Genomic DNA, 25,335 nt, shown 5'->3' on the forward strand with positions numbered 1-25,335 from the left:
GGGGAGGGGCACGTCTCGTCTACGACGGCTCAGATATCAAAGGCGCAACAAGACACGAGTGTACGGGCAGCTGGAGTGTGCCGTTTACTTTAAGCCCCGATCAGGTGGATAAATGGTCGGAAGCCATTAGTGGGGAGAGGTGGTGCTTCCACCTTGAGGCTAATGGGATGGCGCAGGCAGAGGGGCCACGGAATGCACACATCCTGTCTGCTGATGAGTGCAGACACAGACAACCCCTGAGGTCAGGCCAGATGCAGAGATAAGCGCACGGTGGTGCTTGGAATGTCACACGGCTCGGCCCTGGCGGGCGCACGGCTGCCATCTCCAGCTGCTCCCACGTGTATTCAGTGACACCTGCTCTTCCGTTGTCGGCCGTCTGGAAATTAATATTTTAACTCGGGGGCCTAGAAATAGAAGTGAGCGGGTTGGCAGAGGCTTAGCCTCCATCCGCTGTACTCACCTCCCTCTTTCTGCAATTTGGCCATCATTCAGAACCAAGATCTGGTCAGCACTTATGATGGTGGACAACCTGGAAGACACCAAAAGTTTACTCTCAGAGACACGAGCCACTGAGTTCTATCAAACCTACCATGTACTGCCACCAACCTGAACAGCCCACCTATGAGGAGATTTCAAGGGAAAAAAAACTTTAGGCAGGAACAATGGACTGGAACACATCAAACCTTGAGCATCCAATGGGAGGCTGGATCTCCAGCTGTCCAACAGTTTGATAATGTAACAATCAGCTAAAATTTTACATGACAGTTAGGTTGAACACTCGCAGCTCTGTTCCATACGGTGGCAGGCGTCATATTTCCAGGAGGACTCAACTCATACACACACACACACACACACACACACACACACACACACACACACACACACACACACACACATTTTTGGAACCGCTTGTCCCATACGGGGTCGCGGGGAACCGGAGCCTACCCGGCAACACAGGGTGTAAGGCTGGAGGGGGAGGGGACACACCCAGGACGGGACGCCAGTCCGCCGCAAGGCACCCCAAGCGGGACTCGAACCCCAGACCCACCAGAGAGCAGGACCCAGTCCAACCCACTGCGCCCCCTCAACTCATACACACTACAAAAATCTCACATGTATAAGAATTTTTCAGGCAAAAATATAAGTTTTTCCTGCAGTGGAAGCTGAGCTACAGCTCTTCAAGCCCAGCACACTTCATATCACTCAGAATGCCTTTCTACTGTACTTCAATGTTAAGGTGACTCAAGCACCTTCAATACATATGCTACAGAATTAATCTGTAGGCAAAATTTGAACAAGGACAAACATTGCTGTCATTGACAGTATATATCCACCACTTCTGGTATAAACTGTAAATGCAGAAGTGAAATCTATTTTACCGTCTTGTTGATGTTTTGCCCCTTCAGTTCTGACTTGGATACTGCTAATGATGCTGAGCATAGGATAACGTGCTCCATAACCCTTGCTCATTCATTCATTCAACACTTATAACTATTTAGCCATTGATACAGTTGTGTAACTCCTACTGGGGAAATTAGGGTACATTTATTCACTTAGCAGACGCTTTTCTCCAAAGCGACGTACATCTCAGGGTAAGTACCTTGCTTGACGGTGCTACAGCTGGAGGTGGAACTGAACCTGCAACCTTTGAATGCACAGGCAGCAGCACAAACCAGTATGCCACCAGCTGTCCCATTCATTCATTATCAATAACCACTTATCTAATGTAGGGCTGCGGTTGTCCAAAGCTTGTCCAGAAGAACAGGGTGTGAGGCAGTATAACCATCCATCCATCCATCCATCTTCCTCCGCTTTTATCCGGGGCCGGGTCGCGGGGGCAGCAGTCCGAGCAGAGTACTCCAGACCTCCCTCTCCCCGCACACCTCCTCCAGTTCCTCTGGGGGAACCCCAAGGCGTTCCCAGGCCAGCCGGGAGACATAGTCTCTCCAACGTGTCCTGGGTCTGCCCCGAGGCCTCCTCCCAGTGGGACAAGCCCGGAGCACCTCCCCAGGGAGGCGTCCAGGAGGCATCCGGAACAGATGCCCGAGCCACCTCAACTGGCTCCTCTCGATGCGGAGGAGAGAGTGGTTCCAGAACCCAAGCTGTGAGTGGAAGTGAGCCCGACTATATCTAGACGGTATCTCTCAACTTCCCGCACCAGCTCAGGCTCCTTCCCCGCCAGTGAGGTGACATTCCAAGTCCCAAAAACCAGAGTTGGCGCCCGAGGTTTGGGTCGGCCGGGCACTCGGCCCCGACCACCGCCCAAATCACAACGCACCGGCCCCTTATGGTTTCTCCGGCAGGTGGTGAGCCCACCGAAGAGCGGCTCCACGTTGTGGCTTCGGGCTGAGCCCGGCCAGGCCCCGTGGGCATAGACCTGGCCACCAGGCGCTCGCATGCGAGCCCCCCCCCCAGGCCTGGCTCCAGGGTGGGGCCCCGGTGACCCCATACCGGGCGGGGTAAACGGACGCCTTGATTTTTTTGTCATAAGGGGTTTTTGAACCGCGCTTTGTCTCGTCTGTCATCCAGGACCTGTCTGCCATGGGAGACCCTACCAGGGGCATGTAGCCCCAGACAACATAGCTCCTGGACTCATTCAGGCACTCAAACCCCTCCACCACGATAAGGTGGCGGTTCACGGAGGAGGCAGTATAACCAGTGTTATATATACAAAAAAAAAAAAAAAACAGGACAGTTGGGTTCCGTTCTTCTCTATCGGTAGGTGAACTACACTGATGAAGAATAAATTATCTGTTTTCAGGACAGAAACGCTGCAAAGTGCAATTAAGAAGACTGAACATCACCACAAATGACTTTTCAACATTCTGGTGCACCAGATTTCATAACAGATTTAGTACCTTGCAGGTACTGGTTCTTCCTGGCCAGGGGAGAGGGTACATGTTTGAACTGAAGCAGAGGACATTACTGTGGTAACATCAGCCCTGCCCATGTGTTTGAAAAGTGGGCTTCTTAAGGCTGGTAGGAAATGGATGATTTAAAGTGGCATTCGCTTCCTGACATGAAAACCACATTAAACCTAAACACAGCCATGTGCTGAGCTCCCGACAACTTCTCCCTACCAGTACCTCTGTGAAGTCTTGCTCAGGTGAAGTCACTGCACACAACCAAGTATCTGTCCTTACATGTACTGCACCTCTTCATGTCCCCCATCTCCCCAAAAGTGGCACTGTACCCCACACCTTCCCCAGATCACCTCTGCTGTCCACCTCAAAAAGAGCAGGGAAACTTTATTGATTGTCCCCCTCTTCGGATTAAAATACAGTAAGGAGCATCAGAGGCGGCACAGGATCAAAGTAGTGGGACACCGATTATGGTGTTTACAATTTTCTTTTCCAAGCAGAGAGAGCGGGAGGAGGAAAAAAAAAAAAAAAAAAAAAAAAAAGACAATAAAGGAAGATGGGGGCAAACATAAAAGTGTGGCAGAAGGAGCAGGAGAGAGGAGGCAGAGGGAAAGGAGTGAGAAAGACGAACAAAGGGGACTGAGAGTGAAGAGGGGGGCTTGACGGGGGTGGCAGCCGTGTTCATCTCAGACTTGTTCAACCATCTCATAAAAACTTAAAAAATTAAATAATATCTCAATAATGAAAAGCAGTCGCACACGTGGTTTATGTTAGGGAACCACACATGTGTAAATAATTTAGGGCAAAACGTGTTAAGTCTCAGTAAAATATTGAAGTCTGCTTTTATGAGCGATGCTGATGAAGTCCTACACTGTACACTCCGGCCCCTTGCCACATGAAGGGCGTACATCATGTTTTCAGCCACAATCTTCTAACATGAAGGCAAATTCAAGGGAATCTAATTCAGCACATCAGACATGTAGGACTTTCCAGAAAGCTGTCATTGAGGCGGAAGGACACGCAGCTTATTTAATTAGCGATCTCCATCTTTAACAACAAACGAAGATCTAGAGACATGTCCCTTGAAGTTCCCATCAATAGATGATGCTATCTTCCAGATAAATCCCAAGGATTTAGAGTAGTTAAGTGATGGATTTTTTTTAAATTACATTTTGGTTTCCATGCTCCATGAAAGGAGCGATGTGCAGGAAAGCCTGAGGACATGTCCGTTCCAGACCCCTTCTTCACATGGCTCACAGATGCCTGAGGGTAGTAATAGCCCCCCTGGCCCTGTGCTAGGAAGAGTGATTGACCAGCTTGTTGAGGAGTCAGGAATAAATGGAACAATGTTCCCCACACCTAGTGGGCTCACTTTCCCCTACCTGTGGACTGACTTAGTGGATGGAACCTACCTGTGAGCTACCACAATCGTGGTTCTGTTGGCACACACTTTCGCAAGCGAGGCCTGGATGTTGCGCTCCGTCTGCGTGTCCAGGGCGGATGTGGCCTGTGTCGACACATGACAGACATCAGCGGACAGCTAGTATTTTGGCGGTTTCAGATATAAAAGCTGTAGCATGAATGATGGGACCTGCAGCTGGATGCATGAGCTGGTACATAACCTCCACTGTTGCAGTAATATGGTTTGCCACAATGATAGATGACAAGCCTATCTTAGAAAGTAAAACACACAAGGACTTGCAGGTTTTGACATTTCTATCTTTCTGACACTGACCTCATCCAGCAGGATGATCCGAGGCGCTTTGAGGATGGTGCGAGCAATGGCCACCCTCTGCTTCTCTCCACCACTCAGCTTTAGCCCCCTCTCGCCAACCTGGGTGTCATAGCCTGCAAGGTAACTTAATATATCACACCAAAAGTACAATCATACCTGAGTGTAAAACCTTCAGTGTCACCTAAATGTAAAGATTAATACTGTAATCAAGGCTTCCACAAGCACTGCTATATACACAGCTCTACAGAAGGCTGTTACTACAACACAAAATATAACGTGTAGCATGTAAAGTAGAGCCAAGTCTAAAAGCACGAGCCTAACCATTATGCAGATGGTATTCACCTATGACCTTGGACCGCACCAACAGTACATACCCTCTGGGAAGGTCAGTATTTTGTGGTGGATGTCAGCTGACTGGGCTGCTTCCTCCACTTCATTGTCGCTGGCAGAGATGCGGCCGTACCGGATATTGTTACGGATGCTGTCGTTGAAGAGGACAGTATCCTGCGGCACAACACCGATGTGGGCTCGCAGGGATGCCTGCTTCACCTACAGCGAGAACATGAAGTTAGATCAGAAGGTGAAAATCTTCCTTTCTGAAGTACTTGTGTATGGTGAAGGAGGTAAGGAAAAACAATTTGCAATTATGAAATGCCACGCCGAGGCTGGATGAGGGTGGAAGACACTCTGGCTAGAAGGTGCTGGGTGAGGCTCAGCTATGCCACAGGCTGGGGGTTAAGAGGGTTTTTGGGTTCCCAGTATCGGCCAAAGTCAATGGTTGAGTGGGAAGCCAGTGTGGGACAGAAATGAGGCAAAGGACCCCCCCCCTTTTCCCCACTCCACAATACCCAGAGGCACAAGAACATAGCTCTGGAGCTCCAAGATACCTCTACAGTGCTAGAAGAGCTCGCATACATACGTAACTATCTGCCTTACACACAACGACACATACGTAACGCAACAGTAACCCCAGATAAGGCCTTTCTTTCAGACTCAAAAAGGGGTATAGTGGATAAAGGAACTAAATTAGTGACTGGGTATTTTTGACTAAACTGTACAAACACATCTGGTAAGCAGTGTAACCAATAAGAAAAACAACAATAGCAATAATTATGATTACGATAAACTAGTTACGCTGCTGTCTTAATGCCTTCGGTGTCTTCAGACAAACTACACATCTGCGCCCATCTCCAAGGTCACTTGTGACGGAGATTCTTTATCTCCCCATCAGTACTAATCTCCGAGAAGAGATTGATTGGTCCGAGCAGAGGATTTAACCTGAGCAAATGTGGACAGAAGCTAACACAAGGGGGGCTTGGCCAGGATGGGCCTGGCGAGCGTCTCGTTTGTGTGTTAATGGTGCAAGATAGAGCAGGCGGGTTATGGGTTCCTCTGCTTACCGCTCCTGTCTGTGATATGCCTTATCTGCCATATTGACAGAGTGGGGAAAAGGCTCAGGGTTTGAATACACAGGGGAGCACAGTGGCACTTGGTCAATATTCAATTAGCAGGAGACTTCCCACAGAGATGACAGAGTTACAGAGGCTGATGTGGTCTCAACAACACCCCGCTACCAGAGACACAAGAACAACGAATGCAGACCAACTGTAGAGCAATGGTCAAAGTCAAGAATGACAGATTGACATAAAATATTCAAGCTGGCATCGCAGTACTTTAACCACTGCATTGGCACACACCAGGGCCTTAGATCTCTGACACTGCATGGTTCCTTGTTACGTATTAATATTTACCTAAAGATGAATTCTCACATCCAAGCTGTTTAACTGATAGCAGCACTGATAACCAGATCTCTAAGATCCTAGCTTTGTGACAACTTGAGGGATGCAAAGCAGCATCCCGGGGAAAGAAGAGGTGGAGCTGCGGACCCGCGGCACCTGGGCCGCACCAAGCAGCGCCCATCATTACAGGAGTAAGCCGTAAGGCACGTAGGCCCAGGAGATCTTTCATGTGCGACCTCTCTCCTGCTCCAAACACCACATGAGGTATTATGTTCTCCTTTTGAAGTCCTTTTGTCTTTCCCCCCTATTTGTTTACTTTTGTTCTTGTCTTAATTGTTCCTCTGTCTGAAAAGGGAAAAAAAAAAAAAAAAAAAGCAGGTGTCCTTATTAGCCAATTAGCTTTGCCCAGAGCTGCAGAAAAGGGGACTCGCAGCTGTGAAACGGAACGGAGGGGGCTTAATGGAAGGCCCTCGCACACAGAATGGAGACAGCTGCTGCCTCGGCCCTACCTTCGCTAAAACCCAGAAACATCGTTATAATCTCATTTCCTGTCATCTTTGCATTCATGTTAAAGACTGAACGCAAAGGGAGTTTGCTTAGAAGATGGCTTAGGAGGATTTCTGTTGTGTGCGGAGCTACAACCTCTTTGCTTCTGGCCACGAATCAAAGCTTGCCTTTCTTCCTCTAAATATCATGGCCCCACCAATGTGCTCATATTGACAGATTGTTCTACTCTTTGCTCAGTGCACTGTACTGTAGCATCAAATGTTATTTCTGGGAGCTCTAACATTCTACTGTATTTTGAAAAATCCACACTGCAGGAATATGGCATTCACTTGTACATTACAGAGTTTACACTCCCAGAGCTTGTATCCAACCTTCCGTGTTCTCCAAAATTATTACAGATTTCATTAAAAGGCTTTGTGTTGTGCTACCGGAGTCGAAACTACAGCAGAAATGGAGATCCAGTAATTATGAACCTTTAAAGAAAGTATTGTGCTCCTCATGTAAATTTGTTTTGAAAACAGTGTATCTGAATAAAATGAGATTTTCCTGATTTTTTTGGTGATCCTTATCATAAACATTGCTTCTTCGTTCATCTTGATCAAGGATGACAATTTTGGAGGCCAATGTGTCAGGGATTACATTATTTTAGTACATATAATGAAATCTTAAACAAACCCTAAAACAGAACACCAACAAATAATCAGGCAAAAATCTTTGCCTACAGAATTCCTCAAAACATCAACTACACCTACATTCCTGTATCTACAACCAACTTCTTCATTAAACTGGTGTGCAGAAACTCTAGATTACTGACTGAGGACATGCTGATGAGAGAGCGACAGATGACTATCTTCTTTACCTTCACAAAAGCACAAGTAGTGTCACCCGAACCTGTGGACCAGGGATCTGCTATTTCCAATACGACCCTCCATTTCCAGCAATGAAGGACAGCCACACCATGGGATACAGAAAGTGTTTGCAACATAAACCTTGGCTTACCGTGAAATGAGTACAAGAGGGAAAAACAGAGAAGGGCACCTAGGACCATCCTTTTGGGCAGAAAAGGTCAAACCCACACAGTGGAAAACAATCAGTCTACAGATGGCACAGATTTGACTAGAGAAGTCTCTGATCTTCTGGAAATATTGGGTTTAAATTAATTGCAATTCAGCTGCCTTTGCAGCATTACATATAAAACAGAATGACTAGACTCACTGGCATCAACAATACCTTTCCATGAAACCAACATGGTGCCCAGATGGCAAAAGCATCTTGGTTTGCCACTAGAGGAAAAAAAAATGTGTTCCTTAAAATAATCTCACAAAGTTGGCAAACACAGAAGTACTCCGCCTTTTAGAGTAGGAGCTATCCTCAAACTAAATATTTTACCCTAAGTAACCCATATAGTCCGTGACATCCCAGTGTCCATCTGGGGCCAAAAAGGAGGGGTATTTACACAATGCATCTCGACTCCTTCAAAAGTGGAAATCCTCAAGATTTAGCCTATCTGAGATGTCAGACAATAAAAAAAAAAGCAGGTTACAAAAGTCACATAGTCATTCTCCGCCCCCATAAGAAATAAACAACACACACACAGAAACCGTTTGTCCCAAGCAGCGTTGCGGTGAACCAGAGCCTAACCCAGCAACACAGGGCGCAAGGCTGGAGGGGACACACACACAGGATGGGACGCCAGTCCGTCACAAGGCACCCCAAGCAGAATTCGAACCCCAGACCCGTCAAAGAGCAGGACCCGGCCAAGCCTGCTGCGCCACCGCACCTCCCTCAGAAGTAAACAAACATCTGGCAAATTTATCACCAGGGTAAATATTTCACTCAAACAACAAACGCTAATGAAAGGAAGTCAAACGGACATTGGTTGGAAACATGGCACAGAGAAGAGACCCTTTCTGCAATGTGGGTGCGGTACTGTTTTTGCTTTGTCCAACATCAAAAAGCTCTAACTAGCCTTGAATCCAAACATCAGCATTAGTGTGCTTGTGCTTCAAACGCTAATCTATTTGGGATGAATTAGTGAAAGAGACATTTTGGCTATCAATGGGAAGAACATGGAATAAATTATCAGCAGACTTTAAAGTTGAAGACAACGTGTGTGGTGAAAATTGACCCTGGAGACAAGTAGCTAATTCATGTATTCATTTATATGAAGAAGAGCCTAAGTAGAAATTATGCTTAAAAAGCAATACTTTATATACCAATAAAGAACATCTCTGGAATTATGACATAACTGATGAACTCTCTCATAACCCATCTAATTTCGTGTTCCCTGAAATGATTCAGCTTTGCACCACTGATTTTATAACACGATCAACATTTACACTTTTTTTAGGGGTGGGACAAGTAGGTGGGTGCACTGGGTTGGTGTAAAGCCATACAGTTCCTTGAGCAACCTTATGTCCTTACAGTTGAAGATTTACATTTGTAAACTGGTCAGCTGGCAGCAAACCTGTCAAGATTCACATAATTTCAGAGCAGGGCAGAATGTCACACAACCCCTTCACATGTGGTTCTGAAAATGAACAAGTGAGATGCATTAATGGTGCGCGACAAGTGTGTTTCTAATTACTATGTTCATATTCTTTAATGTTAATTTGATTTTGATTGTCTTTGGGTCAGTGGGGGACAACATCTGGGAATGGTTGGCTGGCCTGACAGACGGCTCCGATTGTACGTGTTGAGGGCTGGACCAGAGTGTGGTCACTTGTTTGTGCAGGAAGGGTGCAGCTATAAATCCAAAGTGCAAATACATTTAGGTGGAATCAGCTAGCGGAGAGCAGGATGACGCATGTTCGCAAAGCACCTCTTCATCTCAAACTCTAGCCGAGAATGTACTGGCAATGCTGAGCCTGAGTGAGCTGCCACCTGGCCGGTGATTCAAATTCTTAACACTTGTACTGAAAATTACATAGTGGGGATAATAAAGAGGGGGGGGAACACGGATATTTAAAACACAAAATATGACAGAAACAAATCTGCCTAGCAGCTGAGCCACAGTTTAACTCAGAGTCCTGAACAGATGTGCACGCATCAGGCATGCAACTATTTACCGGCTCGTGGGGAGTGGAGAATGCTTTGCGTGCACCTAACGTGGACCAAATGGGTCGAAAAACATGTTGTTTATAAGAAATCTGCACAGCTGGCTCTGTTTTACGCTTTAGGCTGGCTGTGTGCGCCGCGGCTCTGTGCCAGACCAGCGGGCGGCAATAAACAGCCGGGCGGAACCGACAACCTGCATGCTGCAGGACAGGTGAGCTGGAACGCCCACACACACGCAGAAAAATTGAACAGCAGCCACCTGCTCCTAGAAGTACAAAAAATTCATGTGTAACAAATGTGAAATAGTCGATACGAGAGGACATTCAGTGAAGAAACACAAATTACATTGGGAAATGGAGTTTAACAGGTGAAAACCCTGCCTACTCAACCATGAACAGCCACCTATGCATAATTCAAAGCTCATAATTTTGCTAGTTTGTCTACCTTATGAGATCCAACATCATATGAACGGTAACTGCCTTCTACATACGTCTCGCAGCCTGGAAGCCTGGCCACTGAACACGTGCGAACGTAGCTCAGAAACACCACTGCCACCATGTTCGAGTCTGATCAACCGTATCAAGTCGGAACCATTACCACATGCGCTCATATAACAGCTAGTTATGTACAGTTAAAACTTTTGGTATTAGAAAGAGAAGGTCGCTGGGGGTTTGTGTCGGTTTGTATCCCCATGTGTTTCCAATATAGTCTTCAAATCAAGAACAGGTGTCGTGTCTGTGCCAACAGGTAAGAGGTGCATGTTGCTGGGCGGGGGTGTAGGGGTGTGCGGGCTGTGCGACCGGGTTCTGGACACCACGTGTGTCCAGTACGCTTGTGGCCACGCCCCTTACGTGCACTGTAGGAGGCTCCCTGCGCCCGTCACTTACAGATCAATGGGCCCCAGCGGGCGGCCCTTAACAGCACGCCGACACACAACTTTGATTTTCCACCATCAAAAGCCCCTTGTAATTCCTTTGAAAAGAAACATTTGCGACCCTCCGCCTTATATGAAAAACGTTAAATATTTCACGCTCCTTTCATCTCAAGGGCTTGTTAGTATGCCGCACTCCCCCGCCCTCTCCCTCTCTCCCACATCCCTCTGGGGCCCCTTGTCTATTAACCCAGAGCTGGAGCTTCTCTGGGGTTCTGACAGCACAGGCCGATCTTCAAGGTAAAGCGATTTGGGACAGACCGGAGCCGACAGTGAAATCACTAGATGTGGCCTGCACCATCCAGGAGAGCTTCAGCCAGACATCTACATCCGATGACACTTATTTCCTTGGCTATGTTTGGAGACAGGGACAGGGGTGAAAGTTTGTACAGCATTTACACAAAAGTTAAGCAAAAGCATAAGAATATTCCCAGCGTAGCCAAGCACTGTATCCCTCACTGTAGGACGAGATGTCTGAAAAGAGGAAGTGCGCAGAGCTCCTCATTGTGGTACCAGGGCAACAGGTAGCACAGTGGTTGCACCGGTCACTTTGCAGCCTGTACATCTGGGGTTCGAGTCCCACTCTTGCTGTAGTACCCTTGATCAAGGAACTTACCCTAAATTGGTAAATTTAAGAATTCTCTACTGTATAAATGGGTAAATCAGAGTAAATCACAGTTGATTAACACTGTAAATGGCCTTGGGCTCAGGAGACAGATTAATTAATGATAACCTAATGCTGGATGGTACAAGTGAGTTTCAACTCTCTTGCTGTAGAAAAGATGGTCCTTCTGATGGCTGGTGACACACACACACGCACAAAACAACTCCATCAGAAAGAGTTATGGACACAAATTTCAATGAAAAGAATGAGTGAACACAGTGCCACAGGGAGACTCAGTTCTCACATATCATATTTAAGGCACAGCTCTGGTCACAGATGCTCATACATGAGTGTGCTGAGATGCCGGAGTATGTGACAGAGTGCAGCTGAGAGAAGGACATTCATTGCGGAGAACGGATTTGCTGTTTGAAGGCACAACATGTGGCAAGTCACATGATGGGGATGGAGCTCATTTTAGGAAATTAGAGTTAGGAGTCTCCCTCGCACCATCTAAGGGGCTTCAGTGAATTCCCATTTGCTTTGGGGGTGCTGACTGGCTCCTTTTCAATGGAAAAAAAGGCTTTATCATTCCAGGCCTTTCCTCATCAGCACTACCGTGCACTTCCCAAACCCGAAGCATAATCACGGAGAGCCTCAAGCAGAACTTTATTTAGTCTTCAGAAAAAAAGACAAGGATCCCTTTTCTGAACAGTGAAATAAACCGCACATGTAAATACTGCTGCTTAGTCTGTATGTGCCAACAAGTTGCTGGGCAGTTCCGTTGTTCTCCTGTTGTGTCATTTTGAAGCCTAATGCTATACGGTCTCTAACTTCCGTTGACAGATGTTTCACTGCACATAGTTTAAGATCTGCGAGACCCTTGTGCGTGTACCACAAGTCCAACGAGGCTGAACGGCGCATATTGAACATGCGCATGAGAGACAGAATGTTCTTTCTTGGAGTTCCAGCAAATATACTGCTCCTCCGAGACTGTAACAATGCAAATGGACTCAGAACTCCTCACCCCTCTGTATAAAAGCAGCCTTAAGTTATTTATTAATTATTTACGACCCTTTTAGACAGAGAGAGAGAGAGAGAGCCCCTCAGGTTCATGTGTGCATAATCCCAGTTTTCAGAATATTATCTACAAAACCAACGTGCCAAGCAAGCAGGGCATCTTCAGTTCACTTCCTCCCACCATACGATGGTGCACACTCAGTGTGCCAGCAAAGGTTTATATTTAATACTGCATAAAGGCACAGAAGATCTAAAGTGGAAAAAACAAACATACAAAAACTTTTAAAAATCAACGTAATCGGAAGCAGACGGGACCAGGTCTTGAACGTCACCTTTGGCAATGGCCGACGGAAGCTGCTTCAAAGCCCAGCTCATCTCCTGCCACTTGATGTGGTGAATACTTGATATGAACACTTTCACAGGATATGAGAAGAGCTCACATCCTTTTATTTAAACCTTAAAGCTGTCTTTTCAAGTGTGGTACCCTTCTGTGCTCCACCCACCATAACTCAAGAGGAAAACTCAACTGACAGTGAGAAAAACAAAGTTCTACGGGGAGGGGGAGTAAAATCAGAACTAAAAGCAGCACATATTTAAAAACGTATAAATCCTAAAAAATACTTACAGAGCTACTCTGAATAAATGTGATTCATAAGCAACTCATTTAAGTATGCCTTTATCCTCTTATACCATATTTCTGTTCTGAGAACACTGCAGATGTTTTAAAAAATATATATTATATAAATAACTCTAACCTCACCATAAAGCTCTATAAGCTCCAGCCGCCTCGCACCTCTCACCCGAAATTAACCACCAACCTTGGAAATGTCCTGGCCGTCAATGCGGATACAGCCTCCCTGGACATTGTAGAAACGGAACAGCAGTCTAAGGATGGTGCTTTTTCCGGACCCGGATTGGCCCACCTGGAGACACCAGCACAGACAGTGAGACAAGGGTGTGGCGAATGGAGGTACGCAACACCAGTTGCGGCAGAGCTCTTGTGTCATCAAGACTTAGTGGGTATAGTTGAACACTGAAGTCTCTAAAGGCTAACAGAACATGGAAATGGTCATGTGAGACTGAGGACTATGACAACTGTGGAGATGGTGCAAACCTACCAGAGCTACTGTCTGACCAGGCATCACAGTGAAGGACACATCCCTGAGAACCTCCATCCTACAGAATGAGAAATGGTTAAACAAAGGTGTATAACAACACCTTTAAAATTTTTTAAAAATATCAATTAGTGAAGTCATTGAAATAGATTCCAGGAGACAAAACTATGCAAAATCAAAGCTTCTCACTGGAGGAGATCTACATCAGTTACACGAGAGCTCTCTACTGACTGATTTACGCAAAGGTCAGCAGCTGGACGCCACTGAAAACATACCCATCAATATAACTGAAATGCACGTTCTCAAACTCCACTTTCCCCAGTTTGAAAAGGAGGTTCCCTGCATTGACATCATCCTTCACCTGGAGGAAGATGGAGGTAAGAAAAAGAAATGAAGACACGAGACAGGAAGTGCCAGCAGGGCATCAACGATGAGGGCCGGCACAAGGTGGTGAGCGTGCCTGCTGAGTGTTAATGTGCACACACTTCCCTTATGGTGGGGGATAGTAAGGGGTGGAGGATGCTCATCCCTCGGCCCGCAAAGTGGATTAAAGAATTAACATGTCGAGAATACTTCTTAGCAACCACCTTGAAGTTAGCATCAAAGTGTGCTTCGACGGCAGGCCCCCTTCACGGCAAGGCCTGGCCCCGCACTGTACGGCTACAGCTTCCTAAGACAAACTTAAAAAGAAATCTGAACATCAAATAATGCCTTTGTTTTGATTCTTGCAGACATTAACATATCAAGGGGATCTGAGCAGCCTTTGTGTGTGGGGTGTCGGCTATGCGTTTTTGGGGAGAATTTTCCCACAGAGGGGCCCAGTTGTAGACGAGGCTCAAGCCAGAAGGGGAGAAGGAGCTCCAGAAGGACATACAAGATAATGCTTCTTCTCCTGGCTCATCAAACTAAACAGGCTCACTTTCACCTGACAGCCAAAATTCTTCATTAAAACGACCCGTGTACTGGTTTCATATGGAAAAACTGACATTTCATGTATATCACCATTATTGTGAATGACAGTTATTTCATACTTCTCCCTCTTCATCGAAGAGACTGAACATGCTTTCCATGTCGATGAAGGACTTCTGGATAATTCTGCAGAAAGAGATGGGGGATCTGTGTTACATGGATGTGCCTGTGAAACAACATCTCACAGAAACCAGTGATCATGCCAAAAGACTCTCACCTGTAGTAAGTTCCAAACCAGTTGAGTGGAGTGTACAACTGGATGATGTAGGTCGCAAACAGTACGTAGTCACCCACCTGTGAAGCAGAAAAAAGAAGGTAAATAACCTGGTCAGGGCTTCACACAGGCCAAGGCCTGAAAAGATGTTTGCTGGATCAAAACAAAGAACAGTCAGTCACTGTAAAAGAGGTACCTGGAACTTCTTCTCGGTGACAAAGTAGGCACAGAGCAGAGAGCCAGCCAGCAGACCCAGGCCAATGATGAGGCTCTGCGTCTGGTTCAGCAAGGCCAGGGATGCGTTGGTCTTCCATTCTGACAGCTGAGGACAGAAAGAAAATCCCACTGCTGTGTACTAGCATGTTCTCAATTCACCACAGAGTCATCTACAACAGAGCACATCGCCACGCCTTCTCCTCACCTGATACTTAAGGATGGCATCCTCAAAGCGCTCCACTTCATAGTTCTCAGCATTGTAGTACTTCACCTAAATGTGAAACATGTGTAAAGTCGCTGGTGTAATGGGGCACACACTGCGAAGTCATTATTTCGCTTCGTAAGAGAGATGGGGGTCAGGGTCAGTACCGTCTCAAAGTTGAGCAACGAGTCTACGGCTTTGGCCTTGGCTGCATTGTCCTGTGTGTTCATGTCACGCCGGTACTTGGTCCTCCACTCGGTGATGATGATGGTGAAGGCTGATGGAGGAATATACGTTAGTTCCCAAAGAACAACATGCATCACAAAGAGTTGCTTACTATTCACAATTCAGCCTCTGTACTCACTGAGATAGAGGAACATGCAGACGAAGACGATGAGGCCGAACCAAGCATTGAAATAGGTAACAAAGTAGATGATTGCGATCACGATGTCAGCAATAGTGGGGAAGATGCTGAAGACAATGTAGCTGCGGGGAGACATAAAACCTCATGAAACGCTGGGAATAAAGACATTACTGGGGGAGTAGAGAGTGGGATGAATGGCAGCTTCGATGGCAGCTGGGAAGTTAATTTAGGGAGGTTGGGAGATTAGTTGGCTGGGGTTCCTGGACAGGGCTGTGTAGCAGGACTGAGGTCTCACCTGAGCAGGCTGTCGATGGAGGATGTGCCACGGTCCACGCTGCGTAGCACCTCTCCGGTGCGTCGGCCCAGATGCCAGCGCAGAGACAGTGAGTGCAGATGAGCAAAGAGGCGTACCTGCACCACACGGCTCGAGTACTGTTGTACCCGGATCCACAGGAAGGAGCGCATGTTACTGACAAACCCAGAAGAACCTTGGAGACGGGAGTAGAGAAGGAGGAGGGAGCAGACAAGTCACTGTGACATCACTGACTTTTTATATTGCTACGAAAGGCAAAGACTCATGAGACAGTGAACACAGTCCACACACCCCATGGCCTCTACACATACCTGCTCCACCTCCCTGCAGGAACTTGAGAAAGACGTAGATACACACAGTGCTGGCCAAGGTGTTCCAGCTGCTCCCGTCTGACAGCTCGTTGACTATCGAAACACACAATGAGTGGAGCAGAGAGTGAGCGCTGTACCCACATATACATCAAAAAGATTAAAGCACTACGACGAAATTCACACATTCATAATTAATAATCAGTGCAGGACTGTGATGGTCTTGAGCCTCTAGGTTCTCTGGTTTCCTCCCAGAGTACAAAGATGTGTTTCAGGTGAACTGATGCCTTTAAACTGCACTTATTGTGTACACATATATGGTACATGCTCTACTGTATAGACTGGAAAATGATTTAAAACTGTTTAATGTAGTTACCACTGTAAAGGTGTCTACTAAACAGTATACAACAATCACTGTACGTTGCCTTGGAGAAAAACATCTGCTGAATGAATTAATGTAAATAAAATGCCTTTGGAAATCTGTGAAAGTAAAACATCGCACACTACACCTGATAGAGACCTGGAAATACAGCGGCTATGACAGGTTGTCTGATTACAGTTCCCAAAAAAATCCCTAAATGTGTTCTGAAACGCACATTAACAAAAAACACATGCAGTAATATCCAAAGGTAATACGAGACCCATCCAGGGGTTGCATCTGCAATGAGTGTCCTTCACAAACCATGATCAATCACGAAAAGCAACAAAAAATTCCAAGAAACTAGAGACAACAAAGAGTTTTAAAGGGGTTTCTGCATATCTTCAATTACAGATGAGGCAAATAACGGGTCAAATCCTGTGAAGTTTGGTTCACGAAAACGATACAGTCAAGCAGACTTACAAGTTGGACAGCGAAGGCCTGAGAGCAACCAGGAATCTCAACCACATTCATTTGCATTCATTGCACTTTTGATTGTAAAGAGGGTGCAGAAAGGAAAAGGGGAGAGTCAAAAACAATACAAAACAAATGCCCAGAAAAAGAAAAAAGTGACTCTCTCTTTTGGTGGTGGTTAAGGATGGAGGGGGGTGCTTGTGGTTTTCAGCCCTGGCACAGGGGGTAAATGGGGGCCTCAGACAAACAGCCCCTTGTACCAGCGTGTTAACTTTGCTGAAAGCCCCTTATGCCCCCTAATCGTGACTGGCAGGGTTGGTGACCTCCCCTGTCAACCCCCAACCCCACTCCACCACACAAAGGCCTGCCTTTCTGCGACGTCCAGCTCTTTTATACGGCCTGAACACAGGGAACTGTTGCTCCGATTCGGTGACACGCCACAGACCAGACATGTCCCGAAATGGCACTCATTTCATCATCCATATTGCAGTAGAGAGTTGTGGGAAAAAGGGGCGCAGCACAGTGTTTCAGGTCTGTGCTGTTTGGGTGGACGCAGGGGGTGCTGTAGAACCCAGGGTGGAGGCGGGGAGGGGAGGTGGGGGTCAGAAGCTGAGCCCCGCAGGGGTTTAGTGCTGCTCAGTTTTCTCCCAGTCCCTTTTGTGAGACTCGGAGGCATTTTGGCTGTAAGTAACAGAGACTTTGACACGGGGTGGGGTTTTGGGGTGGGTGATGGGTGGTTGTGGGGGTGCAAGTTCCATATCCTGGAGGCCAAAAAGGAAACGGTGTGCGAGTGTCAGCAAGACGTACAGACACCTTATTCTCAAACACACACACACACACACACACACACACACACACACACACACACGCGCGCAACATCACACACACCTCAGCTTTTTCAAACATTCAAACACAGACAAACACTAACACATATTCATAGAGCAGAAGTAAAGAAAGGCTGTTTTATAAGTAATACGTACACAGAATAATGTTACTGAATAGTAGAGAACCAGAGGATCTATTTGGACTTTTTATCATTTCCGTGTTTCCTGTAATTAAACAAGGGCCCCTATTTAAGATATACTACCTAAATAAAGTATTTGTTGCTTAACTTGTTTTGACCTGAAAGTCACAACTAGGCTCAAGGTCAAAACTTTACCATTTAAAATGAGGCCTTCCAACCTGAGACAGGAAGACACTATGCTCATTATCTTTTCAGTTTAATAATCTGTGCAGTTCAAAATACATAAAAAAAAAAAAAAAAAAAACTACCTATTTTCATTTCTTATATAAAAAGGACATCACAAAGAAAATTATACTGAAATGAATCTAAAGATAAATAACATTTAAACTTCTATTTGTGTATGTCAAAACTCAGATATTCCTACTAGTGAATTATTATCATTATTGCACTATTTGGTGCCTAAACAGAAAAGAACAAAAAAAGAAGGGAAACTTTCCAAAGCTTGGTTTGCTTGATTGTCCTGCTCTCTGTTGGATCACACTGGTACTGCAATGTACCAAACACTGCACTCAGCATACGAGAGCATACACTCAGTAGTACATTTACATTTATTCATTTAGCAGACGCTTTTGTCCAAAGCGACGTACATCTCAGCAAAAGTACAATTTATGCATTACACTGAGAGAAGGAGACATAGCTGCAGACATGAAAGTCTCAAGCAAACCTAGTTTGTTCCCTACCGCTTGCTGCACCGAGGTTCATCGTTCGAGTAGTAGCACACTACATTTATATTTATTAATTTACCTGGCACTTTTCTCCAAAGCAACTTACAATGTTAAGGTATTTACAACTATTTACCAATTTATACAGCTGGGTAATTTTACTGAATCAATTTAGGGTAAGTATCTTCCTCAAGGGTACTACACCCAGAGGGGGGAATCAAACCTGCAACCTTTGGGTCCAAAGGCAGCATCTCTAACCACTATGCTACCAGCTGACACTTAAATAATAAATAAATAAATAAATAAATAAATAAATAAATAAAAAAATTTAAAAAAAAATCAAATGCTGTCATATCTCACACAGGTTATGTTACCAGTTTAAGTCAATCTGGAACAACCTAGTATGTTCAGCATGCTGGTGGCTTCAGAGCAGTTAGTTCACGACTATTTGTGCATCGCTTCTTTGGACATAGAGGACTATCTCACCAATGTTCTTATAGTAGATGGGCACAAACACATTGATGGCACGCTCCACACCCAGCAGGGCCAAGCACAGCAGCACCAGCACCTGGAGAAGCACCTTTCCCTGGGGCCACATGAAGGGCAGCAGGAGACGAACCTTCTTCCCAAAGCCCTGCCAGGTGGAAGAGGTCTGTCCTGGTCCGGCCAGCAGCGGCTGGGACACGCAGAGAGGGCACAAGGTTAGTTGACATCCTCAACCACTCCATCAGTGGGATTATGTGTAGCACGGTGCATTTTCACACACAGGTTGTGGCAAGATTACATACAGGTGATTTTCTATGAGTAAAACAAAACAGAACACCATTTATTATATGAGGCCGCACTATTGCTGGTTTCTAAATAACAGTGAGAGCAGTGCCCCGAGAATACTGTCCACAGTCACTGCAGCTGAAAAAGGAACTGATATTAATTTGAAAAACATTTTATTAAAAAGTATTAATAATTAAATCTATTTCAAAAATAAAACTACAAAATATTTATAGCATTTACAGACATACATTAAGTCATACTAAACTTTTTTTGGTAAAGTAGGATAAATTCAGTGTCAGTGTTGAACCTAACTTCACTGTCAAGACATGACATATAATAAAACGATTGCAGTATAGCTTGTATGAACATTTTTAGGAGAACAACAACAATAATAATAATAATACAATCACTTCAACTGAACGAATGCAAAAATGTAATAAAAAGATTCAAAGCTATATAGCTATACACACCTCATCAAGATAAAACAAACACAGTTTTATGGCTCCTACCTTCAAATTCACTCTAAATGATGGTTCTTCTATTGTTAAATTGGCTTTCGTCATTTTAACGATCAGTTTACACTGAGTAGGTCTGTCTCCAGCTTGTTTGCACAGCTTTTTCTTTTTTTTGGTTCACCAAGTCACTGACAGATGCATCCAGGCAGAGAAGAGCAGACTTTTCCAGGTTCAGGCTTGTATATCGCGTGTCAGTGTGTTGTGGAGCACAGTGTTAGTATTGTCTCTGTTCAGGGTCAGCGCGGGTCATGTGGCCTTCATGCCATATTTTCGTGGCCTATTAGTGGCCTATATACAGATAGTAACCAAAGCCCCAAATTTTTAATTCAAAGCACAGAAGCTGATTCTTACATCACGTCGACAACCAGGACAGAATTTTAAAGCAGTAGGCCGCAACAATTTTAAAAACTGACTGACGCCAAAAGTTATATTTGACACAAAAAGGTAATCTCAGCAAAACAAAAAAATTTGAACAACAGAATCAATACTGAGAAAAACTGACTCAAGCTACCCAAGATTTTTCAGATGAAAAGTTTAACTTAGAAAGTAATCTTTTTTTCTGTACCACCACAGCCCCCATTTTCTGTACCAAAACCCCCTATTTTTGATTATGTTGTCTGAGGAGTAATTGTAAATGTGTCAACTTTCTGCTGTGGGAAACCTGCAGTGCAACATCAGGATAGTAAATGCTGACATGACGCTGTTCACTAAACTGTAGCCCAACCGTCGAGAAAAATCTTGAGAAAAAAAAAAAAAACACCGAGGTTTATGTACATTATAATCATCTCATAAAACACCACTTATTTCTGGCATTTATTAAAATAAGAGCATTAGCAGCATAAATTGTTGTTTACAAGCAACTGCAATTTAACAGTAATTCACAAAGATGATGAACATAAGTAGGCTATCCTTGGGGCATTATTTATGATTAATTTACTTTAAAATGCCAACTTTGTAGCATTTAATTTAGGCACTTATTTCTTCAAGTACTAATATTATTCAACACAGAGCAAGTGTTTTCTTGCACAGAGGTTGCCGGAAATTACCTGTCCATGCTCCACGTCACGTTCATCCTCATTGATCAGAAGCATATACGGTCTCCGTGGCAACCCAGGAGCTTTTAGGCCCATGAAGAACAGGGTCCCCGTGCCAATATAGCGAATGAGCCAGAGTCCAAATTCCACCTGGAGGGACACACAGGTCATCTTAGGACCAGCAAGCAAGCAAAACTCTCTGTGCACTGAATGTTTCTGGTCCTAATTCCACAGAAGGCTACAGATGAGCAATCGTAGGGGATTGTTTTTTTGGAGACAGAATTTCTAAACTTGGCTTTGGTGACACAGCATTGTCACATGCAACCAGTTGGATTTTAGGCCTTAAATGTGTACTGTTCTTGACTGTTGATATAATAAATACAGAAAAGCATCTCAAAATTTCAAGATGTCTCATAATACACTGCATTTATTACATCTGAAGGAAAAGGAAGAAAACACTTTTAAAGAGATAACATGAAATCATCATTAAATGCATATAAAACAAGAGTTTTTCACTACATAAATCCACTTAACTAGCATGACCATTTGTGAGGAGGTCACAGATTTGAAGAACTCTAAATCCATATTTGCCAGTTGCCATGTCGCTGTTACAAATATGGGCTTACAGGGCATAACAACAACAAATAGTGCTGTGTTTGAAACTGAGCTCTCAGCAGCTCTGGAAGTTCTGGCTGACCAGGTAACACCTGTAAATCGATTGGCCAGTTGAGAACTGTGAAGTGATTGGCCAATTAACATCTCATCTGTGAACTGATTGGCTATGAGAACTTGTGGGTGGAGCCAAAAGCAGCAGAAAAAAGAGGTCTGAACAAGGGGAGGGCAATGACTCAGCAATATGCCAGACATGTCCGGTGTTTATTCCTTTTTTGATCCCGCCTACATTTTTGTGTTTTATCAATGTTGTGTGGACATGGTAGAATTCCTGAAGTAGCACTCACCTTTTTGTGAGAGTCAACAAAAATGCAGCTCCTACAATACAGTGCACTAGTGACACATGGGTTATGTGTATTAGCACTACTACGGCTTTACAGTCCTGTCATGAACCATCCAAAATTTCGCAGGACACAAAAATATTCAATCGCTGATAACCAGTCCTAAACACTTTATCTGCCAAACAATTCAACTTCAACATACACCAGCGATTTACCCACCTCATTTCAAATGACAACTGTCTTGTCAGTTAAGCAATCCTGTAAAGTTCAAAACACTGAAAATTTAAAACCAGCAACACTTAGCACATAGTGCTGGTGTCTCACAGTGCATCTCTACTGAGAATGACTAAGCAAACTCACCTGCTGCTCTGTCGTTTCCATGCCCCACCACCAGAGGGGGCTCATCCATGAGACAAAAGCAAGGTTCTCTGCGGAGAAGGCCAGGGCCCAGAAGAGCAGCAGCACCGTGCTATGTCCGCGGGTCCGATCTCGTATTAGAACCCGCTGACGTTCCATCCGCAGCAGTGCCAGGGCCCACGCCCAGCCCAGCATGGACAAGCAGCTGTACAGCAGCACGTACCCTGGGAGCACCCCAGTCCTTGCTGCCCGCCAGATGAGCCCCCCCAGGAACTGCAGCAGAAGTAACGCGGACAGAGCCATCTGCAGGCCGTAGAGACGCGAACGCGGCACGTACTTGGGCTCCATGGCCGTGCCATAACGCTGGTAGCACACGCAGAGCAAAGTGCCGAAGAAGGTGGAGACAGACAGAAGTACTGCGGGGACCAGGGTGAAGTAGAAACAGGGCGAGAATCCTCCCTCCACCCAGGTTTTGGCAAAGGAAGTACTAGAATCACAGTAGTTCCCAATGACCGCCATGACAGAGGAACCCACAGTTCTGCAGAGAGAAAGAAAAACATCACCGGAGTTCTACGAAACCTGCAAATAATGATAAAGGAAGACACGGTGCATGCATGGTACATAAGAATTTGTTTTATAAGGGCTGACAGGTGCTTTATAATGTCAGAAAGCAACTGTGAGAAGGGGACGAAACCGAAGAGGAAATGACAAGGCATCCTCAGCTCCTCATGTGCAGTGACCGCGATGATCACAGCAACGCAAAACAGGTTGCGGAGGCTAGACAGTGACCGCGCTCTCAGTGACGCAGCACACACTGAAAGGAATGTGCTTAGTCATGGTGCGCAGGCGAGGACACATTTGGTTCCAAACCTAGAAGCACAACTCTGATGTAAATGGAATCAAGTGTTTAAAAATGTTGCGTGCTATTCTGAACGAATTATACCCTGGGCAAAATATCTTGCGGCAGATATTTAAACATCTTGCGCTATATATCACAGAGCACCCTCGACCCAAAAGGTGTCAGGAAAGTAATGTAATGTACAATGACATGACATTTCACTTGCTTCCACTATAAGCTGACATGTCCTCCAGTTATACAGCATGGCATTTTCCCAGGAATACACACACACACACGCTGACCGAAACCGCTTGTCCCAAGCGGGGTTGCGGTGAACCGAAGCCTAACCCGGCAACACAAGGTGCAAGGCCAGAGGGGGAGGGGACACACCGAGGACGGGATGCCAGTGCATCGCAAGGCACCCCAAGCAGGACTCGAACCCCAGACCCACCAGAGAGCAGGACCCAGTCAAACCCGCTGCGCCACCGCACCCCCCTTCCCAGGAATAATTCAGGGTAAATACATTGCTCGGAACTACTACGGTACTGGCGGAAGTGGGATTCGAACCTGTAATCTTCAAGTCAGAGTCTTCAGATGCTAAGGAACTTGCTGTCTTGCTTATTAATAAATGTTAATGGTTCCCCCTGCACAAAGATGCTCTCTCCATGTCTGTAAAGCCACGAAAGGCCAGGTTTGTATTTCATCTTCTCCAGAACAAACCAAGATTTTACTGACATTAAAAGTCATTCCCATACCTTGATTCTTCTGTGTGGTGAGCTGTGTAACTTTCCAAATCTCTCCCTGCAAGGACAGATTAACAACTTGTTCTTGACAGCTGGCAGGCAGACAGACGCTGAACCCTGTCAGGTCCCAGGACAACAAGGTTTAGAGCCTTTCTCCCCAAGACGCTAAAAGAGAAGTGTCTGTAACGAGCGACAAGAGGACACTTTGATTTCCAAAAGGTTTTCGGGTACAGCCGGCGGTAACGACGGCTGCGTTTCGGCGTAGAAAAGCAGCGACCCTACAATTCACGTCGAACACGCCGAACGCCTGTATCCACCTCGCAGACAAAAAGTTTCATTTCATGGAACGAGATTTAGTCCTCATCTGGTCAATTTACAGCACAGGCGTGTTACACACCACGGTCGCACAAGCGGCCCTGCAAGCGCGTAACATTATGCACGTGAGACCCAAGAGTTTGCAGGGTCAACAGAGCTAAAGATGGTGAGGAATGAGCATCACAGAGGACGATACACTAATATGGAGCAGAGCACACCAACTGCGGTGTCCCCAGAAAACCTGCACAGAGGAGAAGCATCTGCAGCAGCAAGTGAAGCCACACACACAGCTTCCCTCCCTTCTAAATTGGGAGGTGAACTTTTCCTGCCATCCATCCTCGCTGAGTGACTCATAACCCTGGAGTGTCCCCCAACAAGGGATCTGGCTCAGGGTCCACCACAGGGACAACCAGGGCAGGGGGTTAATTACCAGGATTTACCAGGGTTCACCAGGGACATCAGCCCATCCATCCTTCCACATCATCATGCCCTGAGAGGTCAAACCCTCAGTGAAACAGGGCATTCTATACACAGAAAATGTACACTTCAGTGAAAACACACCGCGTCAGTACACAAGAAGAGGGTAAAACACACACACACACACACACACACACGCCCACTGTCATCTAATATGTTTTAACTTTTCTCAAAACGGTGTCAGACTCAGAGTATCCAGACTAAAACACAGTACAGTTTGCAAGCCGTGCATTTTGCAGCCCACACAGACTGAGACACACAATTTTTTAAACACACACACACTCACCTCAGCCCGGCTCAGGCTCAAGCTTCACGTCGTCGGCAAAACGAAATAAACTAAGCTTCTGTACGGACCCTTTACGCCGGATGCCCACGAAGTTAACGCAAGTTAGTGGGGGGGGAAGGTTTGTATATTAAGAAATTAGAATGTTAAGGTGACAGTTATTTTTAACGGATATTTTTAAAGCGCGCCACGGTCACCCTCGTCAAACACTATGCGAAACACGAAGGCATCCATTACTCGGCAATCGGCTACAGATACAGCAGGCGAAAGGGGAGTTACGAAGTGTCTGAGCCACGCCCACCAGGAAGTGAACATTTTTGCCCTATTCCGGCGTTCATACATGGCTCGACAATCGATTATAGTCACAGCCGGCAAGGAG

At 45.6% G+C, this 25,335-nt stretch overlaps 1 protein-coding gene across 1 annotated transcript; it reads right to left on the minus strand.

The window, feature by feature from the left end:
- Positions 1 to 138: 138 nt before the first annotated feature.
- abcb6a (ATP binding cassette subfamily B member 6 (LAN blood group) a) lies at positions 139 to 23,994 on the minus strand. The gene is made up of 20 exons (XM_018729493.2): positions 23,894 to 23,994; positions 23,706 to 23,807; positions 22,304 to 22,838; positions 21,003 to 21,140; positions 19,157 to 19,346; positions 16,156 to 16,248; positions 15,827 to 16,019; positions 15,532 to 15,653; positions 15,335 to 15,444; positions 15,171 to 15,236; positions 14,946 to 15,071; positions 14,753 to 14,829; positions 14,598 to 14,661; positions 13,842 to 13,927; positions 13,570 to 13,627; positions 13,270 to 13,374; positions 4,971 to 5,145; positions 4,597 to 4,709; positions 4,274 to 4,368; positions 139 to 529 (listed from the first exon to the last, which is right to left on the minus strand). The coding sequence occupies exons 3-20, from the start codon at positions 22,817 to 22,819 to the stop codon at positions 457 to 459; spliced, it is 2,400 nt and encodes a 799-aa protein (XP_018585009.2). The 5' UTR covers positions 22,820 to 22,838; positions 23,706 to 23,807; positions 23,894 to 23,994; the 3' UTR covers positions 139 to 456.
- Positions 23,995 to 25,335: the final 1,341 nt, after the last annotated feature.

This window comes from Scleropages formosus, chromosome 12 (assembly GCF_900964775.1).
Source record: "Scleropages formosus chromosome 12, fSclFor1.1, whole genome shotgun sequence".
In the NCBI taxonomy this organism is placed as follows: Eukaryota; Metazoa; Chordata; class Actinopteri; order Osteoglossiformes; family Osteoglossidae; genus Scleropages; species Scleropages formosus.

Bases quoted from the DNA above. Each gene is read 5' to 3' on its own strand.
- abcb6a (XM_018729493.2), bottom strand. From the start codon at position 22,819: ATGGCGGTCATTGGGAACTACTGTGATTCTAGTACTTCCTTTGCCAAA. The intron at 21,141-22,303 runs GTGAGTTTGCTT...GTGTCCCTCCAG, and splicing joins TGGAAACGACAGAGCAGCAG to GTGGAATTTGGACTCTGGCT. The intron at 16,249-19,156 runs GTGAGATAGTCC...GTGTTTCGATAG, and splicing joins CATCTACTATAAGAACATTG to TCAACGAGCTGTCAGACGGG.